General features: G+C 48.6%; 1 protein-coding gene across 2 annotated transcripts in view; it reads right to left on the reverse strand.

The window, feature by feature from the left end:
- The window catches only part of LOC142243659 (uncharacterized), an 86444-nt gene that overhangs the window by 58748 nt on the left and 10225 nt on the right, over nt 1–17471 (reverse strand). Inside the window, exons 8-24 of one of the 2 annotated variants that reach the window (XM_075315789.1) lie at nt 17274–17372; nt 17074–17193; nt 16308–16430; nt 16165–16221; nt 15686–15806; nt 15505–15600; nt 15246–15335; nt 14977–15126; nt 13058–13201; nt 12849–12968; nt 12517–12681; nt 12234–12347; nt 11954–12085; nt 11293–11406; nt 11060–11206; nt 10852–10977; nt 10523–10669 (exon numbers count right to left, since the gene is read on the reverse strand). In XM_075315789.1, coding sequence (XP_075171904.1) covers nt 10523–10669; nt 10852–10977; nt 11060–11206; nt 11293–11406; nt 11954–12085; nt 12234–12347; nt 12517–12681; nt 12849–12968; nt 13058–13201; nt 14977–15126; nt 15246–15335; nt 15505–15600; nt 15686–15806; nt 16165–16221; nt 16308–16430; nt 17074–17193; nt 17274–17372 — 2065 coding nt within the window. Of the gene's footprint in view, nt 1–10522; nt 10670–10851; nt 10978–11059; nt 11207–11292; nt 11407–11953; nt 12086–12233; nt 12348–12516; nt 12682–12848; nt 12972–13057; nt 13202–14976; nt 15127–15245; nt 15336–15504; nt 15601–15685; nt 15807–16164; nt 16222–16307; nt 16431–17073; nt 17194–17273; nt 17373–17471 lie in introns of both variants that reach the window. The other variant, XM_075315788.1, reaches the window with a different exon arrangement.

The raw sequence follows: 17471 nt of genomic DNA on the forward strand, positions 1-17471 counted from the left end.
TGCAAGTGCTTAATAACAGGGTACTTAGTGTATACATTTTTGCAAAAAGGTAAAAAGCTGTCTCACCTCGTCACGGTGTACCCATCTGAGACAGTCCCTAACCTACTGAAGTTAAAAACATTATCAATACCTGACTTGTGTCATGTCAGAACTCCAATATGGATGGTGGCAAGTGGTTAGCTGTGTCCCAGATAAAATACACAGCAAGGTGAGACGCAATCAGCTGTTCAGTCTCAGTACTAGGAGGGCTGCACCCCCAACTTGCAACCAAGCAAGAAAACATACAAAAAACACAAAAACCTGAGCTGAAACAATGTTCAGTAAACATGCAACATTAAGCATGTGAATTGCAGCCTTAAGACTAGAAAAAACCAAGGAGAAAAATTGTATGAAAAATACCCTGAATATAAATAAATAAATTGCAAGTGCTTAATAACAGGGTACTTAGTGTATACATTTTTGCAAAAAGGTAAAAAGCTGTCTCACCTCGTCACGGTGTACCCATCTGAGACAGTCCCTAACCTACTGAAGTTAAAAACATTATCAATACCTGACTTGTGTCATGTCAGAACTCCAATATGGATGGTGGCAAGTGGTTAGCTGTGTCCCAGATAAAATACACAGCAAAGTGAGACGCAATCAGCTGTTCAGTCTCAGTACTAGGAGGGCTGCACCCCCAACTTGCAACCAAGCAAGAAAACATACAAAAAACACAAAAACCTGAGCTGAAACAATGTTCAGTAAACATGCAACATTAAGCATGTGAATTGCAGCCTTAAGACTAGAAAAAACCAAGGAGAAAAATTGTATGAAAAATACCCTGAATATAAATAAATAAATTGCAAGTGCTTAATAACAGGGTACTTAGTGTATACATTTTTGCAAAAAGGTAAAAAGCTGTCTCACCTCGTCACGGTGTACCCATCTGAGACAGTCCCTAACCTACTGAAGTTAAAAACATTATCAATACCTGACTTGTGTCATGTCAGAACTCCAATATGGATGGTGGCAAGTGGTTAGCTGTGTCCCAGATAAAATACACAGCAAAGTGAGACGCAATCAGCTGTTCAGTCTCAGTACTAGGAGGGCTGCACCCCCAACTTGCAACCAAGCAAGAAAACATACAAAAAACACAAAAACCTGAGCTGAAACAATGTTCAGTAAACATGCAACATTAAGCATGTGAATTGCAGCCTTAAGACTAGAAAAAACCAAGGAGAAAAATTGTATGAAAAATACCCTGAATATAAATAAATAAATTGCAAGTGCTTAATAACAGGGTACTTAGTGTATACATTTTTGCAAAAAGGTAAAAAGCTGTCTCACCTCGTCACGGTGTACCCATCTGAGACAGTCCCTAACCTACTGAAGTTAAAAACATTATCAATACCTGACTTGTGTCATGTCAGAACTCCAATATGGATGGTGGCAAGTGGTTAGCTGTGTCCCAGATAAAATACACAGCAAAGTGAGACGCAATCAGCTGTTCAGTCTCAGTACTAGGAGGGCTGCACCCCCAACTTGCAACCAAGCAAGAAAACATACAAAAAACACAAAAACCTGAGCTGAAACAATGTTCAGTAAACATGCAACATTAAGCATGTGAATTGCAGCCTTAAGACTAGAAAAAACCAAGGAGAAAAATTGTATGAAAAATACCCTGAATATAAATAAATAAATTGCAAGTGCTTAATAACAGGGTACTTAGTGTATACATTTTTGCAAAAAGGTAAAAAGCTGTCTCACCTCGTCACGGTGTACCCATCTGAGACAGTCCCTAACCTACTGAAGTTAAAAACATTATCAATACCTGACTTGTGTCATGTCAGAACTCCAATATGGATGGTGGCAAGTGGTTAGCTGTGTCCCAGATAAAATACACAGCAAAGTGAGACGCAATCAGCTGTTCAGTCTCAGTACTAGGAGGGCTGCACCCCCAACTTGCAACCAAGCAAGAAAACATACAAAAAACACAAAAACCTGAGCTGAAACAATGTTCAGTAAACATGCAACATTAAGCATGTGAATTGCAGCCTTAAGACTAGAAAAAACCAAGGAGAAAAATTGTATGAAAAATACCCTGAATATAAATAAATAAATTGCAAGTGCTTAATAACAGGGTACTTAGTGTATACATTTTTGCAAAAAGGTAAAAAGCTGTCTCACCTCGTCACGGTGTACCCATCTGAGACAGTCCCTAACCTTGCATGTTTACTGAACATTGTTTCAGCTCAGGTTTTTGTGTTTTTTGTATGTTTTCTTGCTTGGTTGCAAGTTGGGGGTGCAGCCCTCCTAGTACTGAGACTGAACAGCTGATTGCGTCTCACTTTGCTGTGTATTTTATCTGGGACACAGCTAACCACTTGCCACCATCCATATTGGAGTTCTGACATGACACAAGTCAGGTATTGATAATGTTTTTAACTTCAGTAGGTTAGGGACTGTCTCAGATGGGTACACCGTGACGAGGTGAGACAGCTTTTTACCTTTTTGCAAAAATGTATACACTAAGTACCCTGTTATTAAGCACTTGCAATTTATTTATTTATATTCAGGGTATTTTTCATACAATTTTTCTCCTTGGTTTTTTCTAGTCTTAAGGCTGCAATTCACATGCTTAATGTTGCATGTTTACTGAACATTGTTTCAGCTCAGGTTTTTGTGTTTTTTGTATGTTTTCTTGCTTGGTTGCAAGTTGGGGGTGCAGCCCTCCTAGTACTGAGACTGAACAGCTGATTGCGTCTCACTTTGCTGTGTATTTTATCTGGGACACAGCTAACCACTTGCCACCATCCATATTGGAGTTCTGACATGACACAAGTCAGGTATTGATAATGTTTTTAACTTCAGTAGGTTAGGGACTGTCTCAGATGGGTACACCGTGACGAGGTGAGACAGCTTTTTACCTTTTTGCAAAAATGTATACACTAAGTACCCTGTTATTAAGCACTTGCAATTTATTTATTTATATTCAGGGTATTTTTCATACAATTTTTCTCCTTGGTTTTTTCTAGTCTTAAGGCTGCAATTCACATGCTTAATGTTGCATGTTTACTGAACATTGTTTCAGCTCAGGTTTTTGTGTTTTTTGTATGTTTTCTTGCTTGGTTGCAAGTTGGGGGTGCAGCCCTCCTAGTACTGAGACTGAACAGCTGATTGCGTCTCACTTTGCTGTGTATTTTATCTGGGACACAGCTAACCACTTGCCACCATCCATATTGGAGTTCTGACATGACACAAGTCAGGTATTGATAATGTTTTTAACTTCAGTAGGTTAGGGACTGTCTCAGATGGGTACACCGTGACGAGGTGAGACAGCTTTTTACCTTTTTGCAAAAATGTATACACTAAGTACCCTGTTATTAAGCACTTGCAATTTATTTATTTATATTCAGGGTATTTTTCATACAATTTTTCTCCTTGGTTTTTTCTAGTCTTAAGGCTGCAATTCACATGCTTAATGTTGCATGTTTACTGAACATTGTTTCAGCTCAGGTTTTTGTGTTTTTTGTATGTTTTCTTGCTTGGTTGCAAGTTGGGGGTGCAGCCCTCCTAGTACTGAGACTGAACAGCTGATTGCGTCTCACCTTGCTGTGTATTTTATCTGGGACACAGCTAACCACTTGCCACCATCCATATTGGAGTTCTGACATGACACAAGTCAGGTATTGATAATGTTTTTAACTTCAGTAGGTTAGGGACTGTCTCAGATGGGTACACCGTGACGAGGTGAGACAGCTTTTTACCTTTTTGCAAAAATGTATACACTAAGTACCCTGTTATTAAGCACTTGCAATTTATTTATTTATATTCAGGGTATTTTTCATACAATTTTTCTCCTTGGTTTTTTCTAGTCTTAAGGCTGCAATTCACATGCTTAATGTTGCATGTTTACTGAACATTGTTTCAGCTCAGGTTTTTGTGTTTTTTGTATGTTTTCTTGCTTGGTTGCAAGTTGGGGGTGCAGCCCTCCTAGTACTGAGACTGAACAGCTGATTGCGTCTCACTTTGCTGTGTATTTTATCTGGGACACAGCTAACCACTTGCCACCATCCATATTGGAGTTCTGACATGACACAAGTCAGGTATTGATAATGTTTTTAACTTCAGTAGGTTAGGGACTGTCTCAGATGGGTACACCGTGACGAGGTGAGACAGCTTTTTACCTTTTTGCAAAAATGTATACACTAAGTACCCTGTTATTAAGCACTTGCAATTTATTTATTTATATTCAGGGTATTTTTCATACAATTTTTCTCCTTGGTTTTTTCTAGTCTTAAGGCTGCAATTCACATGCTTAATGTTGCATGTTTACTGAACATTGTTTCAGCTCAGGTTTTTGTGTTTTTTGTATGTTTTCTTGCTTGGTTGCAAGTTGGGGGTGCAGCCCTCCTAGTACTGAGACTGAACAGCTGATTGCGTCTCACTTTGCTGTGTATTTTATCTGGGACACAGCTAACCACTTGCCACCATCCATATTGGAGTTCTGACATGACACAAGTCGGGTATTGATAATGTTTTTAACTTCAGTAGGTTAGGGACTGTCTCAGATGGGTACACCGTGACGAGGTGAGACAGCTTTTTACCTTTTTGCAAAAATGTATACACTAAGTACCCTGTTATTAAGCACTTGCAATTTATTTATTTATATTCAGGGTATTTTTCATACAATTTTTCTCCTTGGTTTTTTCTAGTCTTAAGGCTGCAATTCACATGCTTAATGTTGCATGTTTACTGAACATTGTTTCAGCTCAGGTTTTTGTGTTTTTTGTATGTTTTCTTGCTTGGTTGCAAGTTGGGGGTGCAGCCCTCCTAGTACTGAGACTGAACAGCTGATTGCGTCTCACTTTGCTGTGTATTTTATCTGGGACACAGCTAACCACTTGCCACCATCCATATTGGAGTTCTGACATGACACAAGTCAGGTATTGATAATGTTTTTAACTTCAGTAGGTTAGGGACTGTCTCAGATGGGTACACCGTGACGAGGTGAGACAGCTTTTTACCTTTTTGCAAAAATGTATACACTAAGTACCCTGTTATTAAGCACTTGCAATTTATTTATTTATATTCAGGGTATTTTTCATACAATTTTTCTCCTTGGTTTTTTCTAGTCTTAAGGCTGCAATTCACATGCTTAATGTTGCATGTTTACTGAACATTGTTTCAGCTCAGGTTTTTGTGTTTTTTGTATGTTTTCTTGCTTGGTTGCAAGTTGGGGGTGCAGCCCTCCTAGTACTGAGACTGAACAGCTGATTGCGTCTCACTTTGCTGTGTATTTTATCTGGGACACAGCTAACCACTTGCCACCATCCATATTGGAGTTCTGACATGACACAAGTCAGGTATTGATAATGTTTTTAACTTCAGTAGGTTAGGGACTGTCTCAGATGGGTACACCGTGACGAGGTGAGACAGCTTTTTACCTTTTTGCAAAAATGTATACACTAAGTACCCTGTTATTAAGCACTTGCAATTTATTTATTTATATTCAGGGTATTTTTCATACAATTTTTCTCCTTGGTTTTTTCAACTAGGTAGCTGCCTGACACACCTGCTGAGCCGTAGCCTGGTGTCGCAAGGCCCAGGACGCTCCCACGGCCCTGGTAGAATGGGCCTTCAGTCCTGAGGGAACCGGAAGCCCCGAGGAACGGTAAGCTTCGAGAATTGGTTCCTTGATCCACCGAGCCAGGGTTGACTTGGAAGCTTGTGTCCCTTTACGCTGACTAGCGACAAGGACAAAGAGTGCATCCGAGCGGCGCAGGGGCGCCGTTCGAGAAATGTAGATCTTGGCGGACGTAGGTTTCCTAGCCTGTCTCATAGTGGCAATGACCTCTTGAGATAATCCTGAAGACGCTAGGATCCAGGACTCAATGGCCACACAGTCAGGTTGAGGGCCGCAGAATTCAGATGGAAAAACGGCCCTTGAGACAGCAAATCTGGTCGGTCTGGCAGTGCCCACGGTTGGCCGACCGTGAGATGCCACAGATCCGGGTACCACGACCTCCTCGGCCAGTCTGGAGCGACGAGGATAACGCGGCGGCAGTCGGCCCTGATCTTGCGTAACACTCTGGGCAACAGTGCCAGAGGAGGAAACACATAAGGAAGCCGAAACTGCGACCAATCCTGAACTAAGGCGTCTGCCGCCAGAGCTCTGTGATCTTGAGATCGAGCCATGAATGTTGGGACCTTGTTGTTGTGCCGTGACGCCATTAGGTCGACGTCCGGCATCCCCCAGCGGCAACAGATCTCCTGAAACACGTCCGGGTGAAGGGACCATTCCCCTGCGTCCATGCCCTGGCGACTGAGAAAGTCTGCTTCCCAGTTTTCTACGCCCGGGATGTGAACTGCGGATATGGTGGATGCTGTGGCTTCCACCCACAGCAGAATCCGCCGGACTTCCTGGAAGGCTTGCCGACTGCGTGTCCCACCTTGGTGGTTGATGTAAGCCACCGCTGTGGAGTTGTCCGACTGAATTCGGATCTGCTTGCCTTCCAGCCACTGCTGGAACGCTTTTAGGGCAAGATACACTGCCCTGATCTCCAGAACATTGATCTGAAGTGAGGACTCTTGCTGAGTCCACGTACCCTGAGCCCTGTGGTGGAGAAAAACTGCTCCCCACCCTGACAGACTCGCGTCCGTCGTGACCACCGCCCAGGATGGGGGTAGGAAGGATTTCCCCTTCGATAATGAAGTGGGAAGAAGCCACCACCGAAGGGAAGCTTTGGTTGCCTGAGAGAGGGAAACGTTCCTGTCTAGGGACGTCGGCATCCTGTCCCACTTGCGTAGGATGTCCCATTGAAGTGGACGCAGGTGAAACTGCGCGAAAGGGACTGCTTCCATTGCTGCCACCATCTTCCCCAGGAAGTGCATGAGGCGCCTCAAGGGGTGTGACCGACCTTGAAGAAGAGATTGCACCCCTGTCTGTAGTGAACGCTGTTTGTCCAGCGGAAGCTTCACTATCGCTGGAAGAGTATGAAACGCCATGCCAAGATATGTCAGCGATTGGACCAGTGTCAGATTTGACTTTGGAAAATTGATGATCCACCCGAAACTCTGGAGAATCTCCAGAGTAACGTTGAGGCTGTGTTGGCATGCCTCTTGAGAGGGTGCCTTGACCAGCAGATCGTCTAAGTTAGGTATCACTGAGTGACCCTGAGAGTGGAGGACCGCAACTACTGTAGCCCTGACCTTGGTGAAAACCCTTGGGGCTGTCGCCAGGCCGAACGGCAGTGCCGCGAACTGAAGGTGTTCGTCTCCTATGGCGAAGCGCAAGAAGCGCTGATGCTCTGGAGCAATTGGTACGTGGAGATAAGCATCCTTGATATCGATCGATGCTAGGAAATCTCCTTGGGACATTGAGGCGATGACGGAGCGGAGGGATTCCATCCGGAACCGCCTGGTCCTTACGTGTTTGTTGAGCAGTTTTAGGTCCAAAACAGGACGGAAGGACCCGTCCTTCTTTGGAACCACAAACAGGTTGGAGTAGAAACCGTGGCCCTGTTGCTGAAGAGGAACCGGGACCACCACTCCTTCTGCCTTCAGAATGCCCACCACCTGCAGAAGAGCCTCGGCTCGCTCAGGAGGCGGAGATGTTCTGAAGAATCGAGTCGGAGGACGAGAGCTGAACTCTATCCTGTAACCGTGAGACAAAATGTCTCTCACCCAACGGTCTTTTACTTGTGGCAGCCAGGTGTCGCAAAAGCGGGAGAGCCTGCCACCGACCGAAGATGCGGTGTGAGGAGGCCGTAAGTCATGAGGAAGCCGCCTTAGTAGCGGCACCTCCGGCGGTCTTTTTAGGGCGTGATTTAGACCGCCATGCGTCGGAGTTCCTCTGATCCTTCTGAGGCCTTTTGGACGAGGAGAATTGGGACCTGCCCGCACCCCGAAAGGACCGAAACCTCGACTGTCCCCTCCTCTGTTGGGGTGTTTTTGGTTTGGCCTGGGGTAAGGATGTTTCCTTTCCCTTGGATTGTTTGATGATTTCATCCAATCTCTCACCAAACAAACGGTCGCCAGAAAATGGCAATCCAGTTAAGCACTTTTTGGAAGCCGAATCTGCCTTCCATTCCCGCAGCCACAAGGCCCTGCGTATTGCCACCGAATTGTCGGCTGCAACCGCCGTACGGCTCGCAGAGTCCAGGACAGCATTAATAGCGTAGGACGCAAATGCCGACGTTTGAGAGGTTATAGACGCCACCTGCGGCGCAGACGTACGTGTGAGTGCGTCAATTTGCGCCTGACCAGCTGAGATAGCTTGGAGTGCCCATACGGCTGCGAATGCTGGAGCAAAAGACGCGCCGATAGCTTCATAGATGGATTTCAACCAGAGCTCCATCTGTCTGTCAGTGGCATCCATGAGTGAAGCTCCATCTTCCACTGCAACTATGGATCTAGCCGCAAGTCTGGAGATTGGAAGATCCACCTTGGGACACTGAGTCCAGCCCTTGACCACGTCAGGGGGGAAAGGGTAACGTGTATCCTTAAGGCGCTTGGAAAAACGCTTATCTGGACAAGCTCGGTGTTTCTGGACTGCCTCTCTGAAGTCAGAGTGGTCCAGAAACATACTCTTTGTACGCTTGGGAAACCTGAAACGGAATTTCTCCTGCTGAGAAGCTGACTCCTCCACCGGAGGAGCTGAGGGGGAAATATCCAACATTTCATTGATGGACGCAATAAGATTATTCACTATGGCGTCCCCATCAGGAGTATCAAGGTTGAGAGCGGCTTCAGGATCAGAATCCTGATCAGCTACCTCCGATTCATCATACAGAGAGTCCTCTCGCTGAGACCCTGAACATTGTGATGATGTCGAGGGGATTTCATAGCGAGCTCGCTTAATCGGTCTGGGGCTGCGGTCCGTGTCAGAGACCTCACCCTGGGATCCATGAGACACCCCGGGAGGACATTGCTGTTCCAACTGAGGGGGACCATGGGGCAATGATTCCACAGTGCCCCTGGCTTGAGATGCCGGCCTGGACTGCAAGGCTTCTAATATCTTAGCCATAGTCTCAGAAAGTCTTTCAGTAAAAACTGCAAACTCCGTCCCTGTCACCTGGACAGTGTTAACAGGTGGTTCTCCCTGGGCCGCCCTTAGCAGAGGCTCCGGCTGAGAAAGTGCCACAGGGGCCGAGCATTGCACACAATGAGGGTCAGTGGAACCTGCCGGCAGTATAGCCGTACATGCTGCACAGGCAGCATAGTAAGCCTGTGCTTTGGCACCCTTGCTATTTGTGGACGACATGCTGTTGTCTCCTCTGAGCAATACAGGAGGGTATATAGCCAAAAATCAACAGTGCACCATACAGTGTAAAGTATAGCCTATAATCATATAATCTATAAGTACACTTCTGCACTAGTGGGGCCAGCACCACAGGTGCTGCTTACCGCCTGCGCAAAGCGGTTGTGTGGGCACCAGAAATCCTGCCTGGGTCTCCCTGAGCTTGTCTCTCCTCTCCAGCGTTAGCAGAGCTGAGAGGAATGGCTGCCGGCGTCCTGAGGAGAGGAGGGAGCCGTGGGCGTGACCCAGAAAAGTGCGGGAACTGGTGCCTCACTGTGCAGAGTGAGGGGGGTGGAGTATGCAAAGCATGCTCCAGCCCTCAGTGCTGCCATCCTGTACAGCGTCCCGCCCTTCCCCTGACTGGCAGGGCTGGGGGCGGGAAGAAAACGAGACTAGGCCGCAAAAGCCGGGGACTCTAGTTATAAGCACGGCCAACGTATAAGCGCGGTCGGCGCGGAAGTCCCCGGCGCACTAACAGTCCCAGCCGCGCCGCAGTGATAACCATGGCAGCGGCGGTCAGCGCGGCAGTCCCCCCTACACGAACACACTCAGCGACGCTGAAGTGTGTAATGGCACAAACGCAGTCAGCGCTGCTGTCCCCGGTGCACTAGCACACCCAGCAATGCTGGAGTGTTGCTGTGCGCGGTCCCCACGGGGACACAGAGTACCTCAAAGTAGCAGGGCCATGTCCCTGAACGATACTCGGCTCCTATCCAGCAGAGTCCTCAGGAGCTGTGGATGGAGCACGGTCTCCTGTGCCTGGAGACCGAAAGGATCCCACTTCACCCAGAGCCCTAATTGAGGGATGGGGAAGGAAAGCAGCATGTGGGCTCCAGCCTCCGTACCCGCAATGGATACCTCAACCTTAACAACACCAAAGAGTGGGGTGAGAAGGGAGCATGCTGGGGGCCCTGTTATGGGCCCTCTTTTCTTCCATCCGACATAGTCAACAGCTGCTGCTGACTAAGCTGTGGAGCCATGCGTGCATGTCTGACCTCCTTCGCACAAAGCATAAAAACTGATGAGCCCGTAGCAGTACGGGGGGTGTATAGGCTGAAGGGGAGGGGCTTTACACTTTTAGTGTAATACTTTGTGTGGCCTCCGGAGGCATAAGCTATACACCCAATTGTCTGGGTCTCCCAATAAGGAGCGACAAAGAAATAGTACACCCTCACACAGCTCCAACAATGGAGGAAGAAATCAATTGTAGTGCAACAATGAAAAGCGAGGGTTAACACTTACCCTCACTGGGGGCCCTGGGCAGCTCCTCTGGGGGTCTCCACAGATCCCGGTGGCTGGGAGAACAACTGCTGACAACTCTGGAGGAGCCGGACACGTCTAGGGTGGGCCGCTTTACACCTCCTAAGGCAGCAGAGCGACAGGATGGATCTGAAATGGAGAGAGGACACTGAGCGGCTCTGGCTTTGCCTGGGGGTGATGGCCGGGGGGGGGGGGGGGGGGGGTATTTGTGCAGTTTGACGATCTTTCATTATTTCTGTCCCCTCCATGTACAGCTGCTGCACCCGGTGCACACTGCGTCTATAGCACTTCTGTTGCAATGGCCGTCTCACCATCAGAGTGCGTCCTCTTCACTCCCAGTCCGGTCCTCCGGGGCTCCTCACTGCTGGAAATACGGGAATGGATCTTCTCCAGACACTTCCCCAGAGCGGACAGAGGGACGGGGCCCATGTGCGACTCTGGAGCAGTGAAGGTACAGAGGTCATTACCCGATAATACCAATATCCGGGTGGCCATGCTGGACTCGCCCCAGCTCCTCACCATCTCTGCCTGCTCTGGTATTCTGGCTGCCGGACGTCCTGGGCTCTGGGCCCCTCAGCTGGGCCGCTCCATTGGTGACTGCTACAGTGAAGGGATTGGGCGGAGGCACGGGTATGGGGGGCTCCCGGGGGGAACTAGCAGAGGCTTCTGTAACAGAATATAAGAGGAGACGTTGGGCTCAGAGATCACCAGCATGGGCTTTCTTCTACAATTCGCAACGTTGCAATAGTTACCTGCACCCCATCGTGAGTTGGACCATGTGCTGTTGTAAAGGCGCGGGCGGACGGCAGAAATCTCCTTCAGGCAGTTCACCAGCCTATGTAAGGGGGAGCTGCCCAGGGGGACGTCTGTGGATAAAATAAGAAGACAGGAGGATTTAAGAACTTTAGTGTAAAGCATCTGAAGAAAAAAAAAAACAAACAACAAAATCTGCAAGGTACGTGCCCACGATCAGGACCTGCTGTGTTCTGGACGTTGCGGGTCCTGACCTGCGGGGCCACGAGTCTCCTCCACAGGAGAGCGCAGCTGGTCGTGCCCATGATTCCGGCTCGGGCAGTTTCAGTTGTTTCTTTTCTGTTTTCCCTGCGGAGAACGCTTGCAACTCCGCAGCAAGGAATTGTCATGCTTGCTGCTTGGAAAGCCGCACCGCAGGTCAGTGTACACTGCGAGCCGCACACGCATAGTGGGCACGGGATTTCTAGAAATCCATCCACTGTGCTCGACCTGTACAATACAGCGTTTTGGACGCAGCTGAAACATACTGCATCCAAAACACAGAACCCTGATCGTGGGCACGCAGCCTAAAAGATAATGGATCTGATGAGATTGTGTGAGTTGGATCTGAAGTGGGCAGATGAGAACATATAATGCATTCAGGGACAATGGCCACCTTACCTGCCGGGGATCTCAGGGGGGAAGCGGCCAGATGCCAGTGCTCTCTCTCCGTGGACGAGGACCTCGGGGGATGGTGGACCTTCCTGCCGTAAACTGGGGACTCTGACAAGTCTCGGTCACTTCCAGAATCCTCTGCAAGATGAGACATGTCCGTCAGAGACGTCTGCTTACATCACACCAGCATATCAGTAATCCATGGCGGCCGGGAACATCAGGTAACTATATAAGGTGCAATCCTCTAAGATGACGCCTGACACTTTGCACTGCATAAAATATTGACCTTGCTTTATTTTTATCTTCAGATCCCCCGGACCGGTGCAGTTTGCTCCATGATTAGGGGAAACACTCGGGATTCTGGGCGAGGCGGCCGATGAGCAGCTCAGCGACGTCCCACCTGTTGGAAGAATACATATTAGTGAATAGTTTGGGGGGGGGGGGTTCTCTGCTTTCAGACTCTTTTCAGCCAGAGGATTGAGCGGGGTCAGAAGACTTCCTGGACGCCATGTCTGGTCTGTCAGTGCGGTTGGGGGAGGAGGGGAGGGGGGGGGGGGGGTCACACTCACCTCCAGAGCCGGGCCTCCGCACATGCTCAGGCATCACACAGTCCCGGGGGCCAGGACTGTACAGGGGAATTTTTGGAAAGTGGGAAACATTTTGCTTTACAGGAAAGCTCTCTCTCGGTGGTCCGCTCAGGTGGTGACCGGGACTGCAGGACGCAGGAAACACTTCTGTGGAGCAGATACAGGGAATTTCTACAATGGTCGTATACATGACTGACAATTTCTGCATTACACACAAGCCACAAAAACATTACGCCATTTCTTGCATTAAAAAAAATAAATAAAATAAAAATCTTGATGAAAGTGTCCCTGTACGTCCTCCGCCAAGCACTCACCCTGTTTGATCCGCAGCCTGCCCTCAGTGCTGGCGCCTGGGTCCTTCTTGATACATGACGGTGATACGGGCAGATGACTGACAGGGGCGCTGTACCTGGAGAATTGACTGACAGCGACCTCTGCTGGAAGGGAAGGAGTATATCAGTAACCCCCGGTACTGTGCTCTGAGTTAGCACATATCCCCCCCCCCCACGACTGTGACACTTACTTTTCTCTGCTTTGGCCACGATTTTGCATTTACTCTGCTCCATGCTCCTGTGCACCCCGAGACTGGCTGCCAATTCTGAGGTCTCACTTACAAGAGCGTGGGAAGAAGCTGGAGAACAAGCCGGCGAACGATCCTCAGTTTTAACTAAATTGATAAAATCAAAAAATTAGAAAATGCAGTTCAGGCTGCAGGAAAAATCCTCCATGCAACCCCAGAATACATTAACCCCTTCATGACACAGCGGAATTGACAGAAGCCATACAGTGGAACGTGACAGCTTTCACAAATGTGCGGATGGAGGACAGGGTGGCCACTCTGCAGATATGATCAGAAGAGGCCAGATGTCGGACTGCCCGGGAGGCACCATATGGTCTTGAGAAATGAGCAGTGACCCAGACAGACACTTGCCCTCATCTTCCAGAATAGCCGACCTGACCACCATCCTGGGGTACAGAGTTACGACCTCTACACAGCGACTCGGCTGATACTGTAGGTTTTCTATGGGATTCAGGTCTGGAGAAAGCGAAGCCACTCCATTTGAGGTCCACAGTCTCCAGCAGCCGTTCCCTAATGATGTGACCTCGATGAGTTAGAGCATTGTTCTCCATGAATATGCCATTAGGCCGGTGTTGTTCATGCAGAGGCGCAATGACTAGATTAATGATGCAATTCTAGTAGTAGGAGCTGTCACTGTACCAGTCACACAGTGTAGGACCTTTCTGTGCTAACTAGACACACCGGCCCACACTAACACCACCACCACCAAAGGCTTGTCTGGTGACAGCAGTGGTTGATGCACTGCGCTCTCCTTGACATCTCCAACATAGTCGATGGCCATCATTCCTGCTCAGCGTGAATCGACTTTCATCAGTAAAAAGCACTGAGGCCACTGGTCCCTTGTCCAGCGTAGATGATGCCTGTGCCTGGTGGTGCGGTGAGGTATGTAGATGACGCTTATGCCTAGTGGTACGGTCAGGTACGCAGATGACGCTTATGCCTAGTGGTACGGTCAGGTACGCAGATGACGCTTATGCCTAGTGGTACGGTCAGGAATCTTGCAGGTCACGTAGCACGCAGACCACGCTGATGTAAACCGTTTCGAAAGGTTTGACGTGACACTTGGGTGCCTCTCGCCTAAATTAAATGTGCTGGGAGTTGTGGGACCATCAGGTTCTTACGGTCATCGTTCACAATGAATCAGTCGTCAGTGTGGGATGTGGCACAAGGAGGTCCACTTCTCTGCCTTTGTTACTCTTCCAGTCTCTCTGTGTCTCTGTACAACCTGCTGGTGACACTCTAAGCTCAGAGGCCACTTCCGTCTGAGAACCTGCTGCTTTAACCCTCACAATGGCGCGGTGCTGCTGTTCAATTGTTACATGTCATTATGGTCTCAAAATATGAACAGCTTGATGAGGAGGACGGTTTAATACCAGTTCTAATTGATCCCTTAGAGTTATTTGGCGATTCATGGACCAAACACCTGGTGTGAATTTTGCCATTAAGCTCCTTGTTGGAGAACAGAAATTTGTGCAAAAAGTCCTGAAACATTGACCAGTTGGACATGAACATCCAGAAGACTAGAGAAGGTCTCATTAAGGTCAAAGGGCAGGATCATCCGGAAATTTCACCTAAAAGCCAAATTTCCCGATCTTCTTGTGAGCAGTGGATATTCTATGTCTTACTACTTTTTAAATATCCAGAACTTCGGTTTTGTGTCCCCATTTGTGAAAGTTTATTTTTCCCTACAAGATGGCTTTTTTAGTGTTTGTAGTTTATTTTGTACATTTCGGAGAACAAACCATAAGATTGATTTTTACAACTCTTCTGGGGAACGTGGTCACATAGAGTTGTGCCCCCGGCGGCCGTCATACAGATGGATATCACTGACTATAAGACGTACAGTATGAGATCCCTCTCACCCTCCAGGAGCGGCCGGCTGTTCCCCGGATCCTCGGTGCTGCGGGCCGGAGAGCTGCTTCCATCTGTGACCGAGCTGCCCAAGAGGAAGCCTGGGATCTCGTTCACGAGTCGCATCAAGGCGCCGAGGTGACTACTACTCTCAACAGACTCTGAAGGACAGAAAGCAGCAGTGTAGTGAGGGTGATGGCGGATGATTATTCCACAAATCATCACCACTGCGCGGCTCCCCGGATCACATCTGCGGCAGGACAGGCTCCGAGCGTCTCACCTCTCCCAGTACAGGGCGACGTGTCCGTAACCTCATCCACGGTGCTGACTCCATCCATATCCAGCTCCAGGAGACACGGAGGGTCCTCCTCTGAAATCAGAAAAGTGTCTTCTGTAAAAGTGGATCTATACTGACACATTGTAACAGCCTGCAGCTCTGCGAGCAGGACGAAGCCAGCAAAAAAAGTATAAATGTTTCCACTCACTGACAGCAAACAGATCTTAATGGTGAAAACTGGATTCTCCGTCAAAGCACTCACCATGCGGACGGATCCGTCTGGGGGATCCCAGAGTGACCCACAGATTCTCCTCCTTCTCCATCCGTAGCACTAGGTCCGGCTTCTCCTGCAGAAGTCCTGGAGTGAGGAAGAAGAGGATGAGGACAAGCAGGACAGGGGACGACATGGGGCACACTGGCCACCGCTGGTGACAGCCACTTACCCAGAGAGATCAGAGACTGGTAATTATCAGACATGACCTCCCTGTACAGAGCCTTATCCTCCTCCCCAAGCAATTCCCATTCTTCCTTCGAGAAATATATGGCGACATCTTCAAATGTGACCTGAGGGGGAAATACAGAGGAAGAGGTCAGAGGAAGGAGGCGAGAAAAGCACCACAAAGCCCAGAGAAACCCCTTATTACCACCATAACATCTGTCTAGGTGAATTGCCATTTAGGCCACTGCCCAACAAAGCCGCTGTACATACGGGCAAAGGCAAAAACCACCAGTATCTGCAGACGTGATGATGGCACAATGCGAATCCACCAAGATGGAATCTCCCCGATAACAAAACTGGTCACATCCGTCTTTCCCAATATATTAGGAATTGCTGTTTAAGCAACTTAAGGTCCCCATAGTAAACATCTGCCTGAGCAGGTCCCATTCTCCAGGGACCTCGCACCACAGGGAAGCTCTGTACCTTATCCTCCAGGTGGACGCCGATGTCCTGAGGATAGACCGGGCCACTCGCTCCTTCCTGTGCAGGAACATAGGTCAATAATGGGTTAATCCACAGGACGGGGCTCTGTGCATCGGTCAACCAATAATTGGGGAGTGCCTCACCTGACATACTGGAGTAGCACGGGTGTGCAGTACCGGGGGGCAGCTGTGACTCTTTGGGGGTCTTGGAGATGGACTCTTTGGATTTTCTTGTGCTCTTTGTGGCAGCAGGAACCAATCACAGGTCTGGAAAGACAAAAAAAAACCCAAAAACACCATGAATCCATGTGCGCAGCCGAATACACAAAATGTGCAATCAACGAGCGGACAGCAAAGGGGTTAATCCATAGTATCGGCGAGAAATGTATGCCGACTGGTGGTCCAACAACTGGGACCCTGGGTCTTCATGGTGGACAGATCAGCAGTGCGTGTGCAGGACCCCAACTCACCATCTACGGAAGATGTGGTCACATATACGCTCATTCTCAGGGGGTGGTCCGGTAGTAACCGCCAGGGGTCTACCTTGTTGTAGGTGGACCTAGAATGCAGCGGGGAGGGGTGGTGGGGGGGAAGCAATCATGGGGCCGTGACATGAGACAGTGTAGTCTGGTCGCCTCTCAGCCAGATGAGGAAACAGCAAAATGTCCACAGGGTCAGTTATGTTAATGGGGAAAGGGGCTCATACCACTAAATAGTGGGGGCCATGGCCACCAGCGAGCTGTCAATCATGGAGCTTCCTACGCATCACATCAGCTCTGCAGGCAGATCCTCCGAAACTAAAAGCAGCTGCTCCTCACCAAATGATGCCCAGAGGCGGCTGCAGAAAGTGTAACGCTTCCTGCTCAATAGCGGACCGGTCGTATGACAGATGCAGCGGATTCAGACCTACCTGCGTTTCCTGGTGCTGCTGGGACGTGACCACCGGAGGTGATATATCACGTGAAGTGCAGGGTGCAGGGACGTCTTCATTCACCGCCGCGCTCCCCGGCTCCACAATATTCACTACAATCTAAATGAGAAAATAATACTGCACCTTTCTGTAGGGTTTAATCGGTATATGTGCAAGGGGGCAAAATAATCTGCACTTACCTGCTTGATGCGGTGCTGGGCTGAGATACAGGAACATCGGGAGGAGGAGACACAAGGAGGAGGCGGCACAATACACGTCTCCAAAACATCCGCAACACCCTGACCACACGGAGAAGAGATCAGCACAAATACTGCGGAAACTTACAGAACATGCAGTACGGCCAACTAGATTCCTGTACATGGCAGTATTATAGTAGT

This window comes from Anomaloglossus baeobatrachus, chromosome 6, assembly GCF_048569485.1.
Source record: "Anomaloglossus baeobatrachus isolate aAnoBae1 chromosome 6, aAnoBae1.hap1, whole genome shotgun sequence".
NCBI classification, from domain to species: Eukaryota; Metazoa; Chordata; class Amphibia; order Anura; family Aromobatidae; genus Anomaloglossus; species Anomaloglossus baeobatrachus.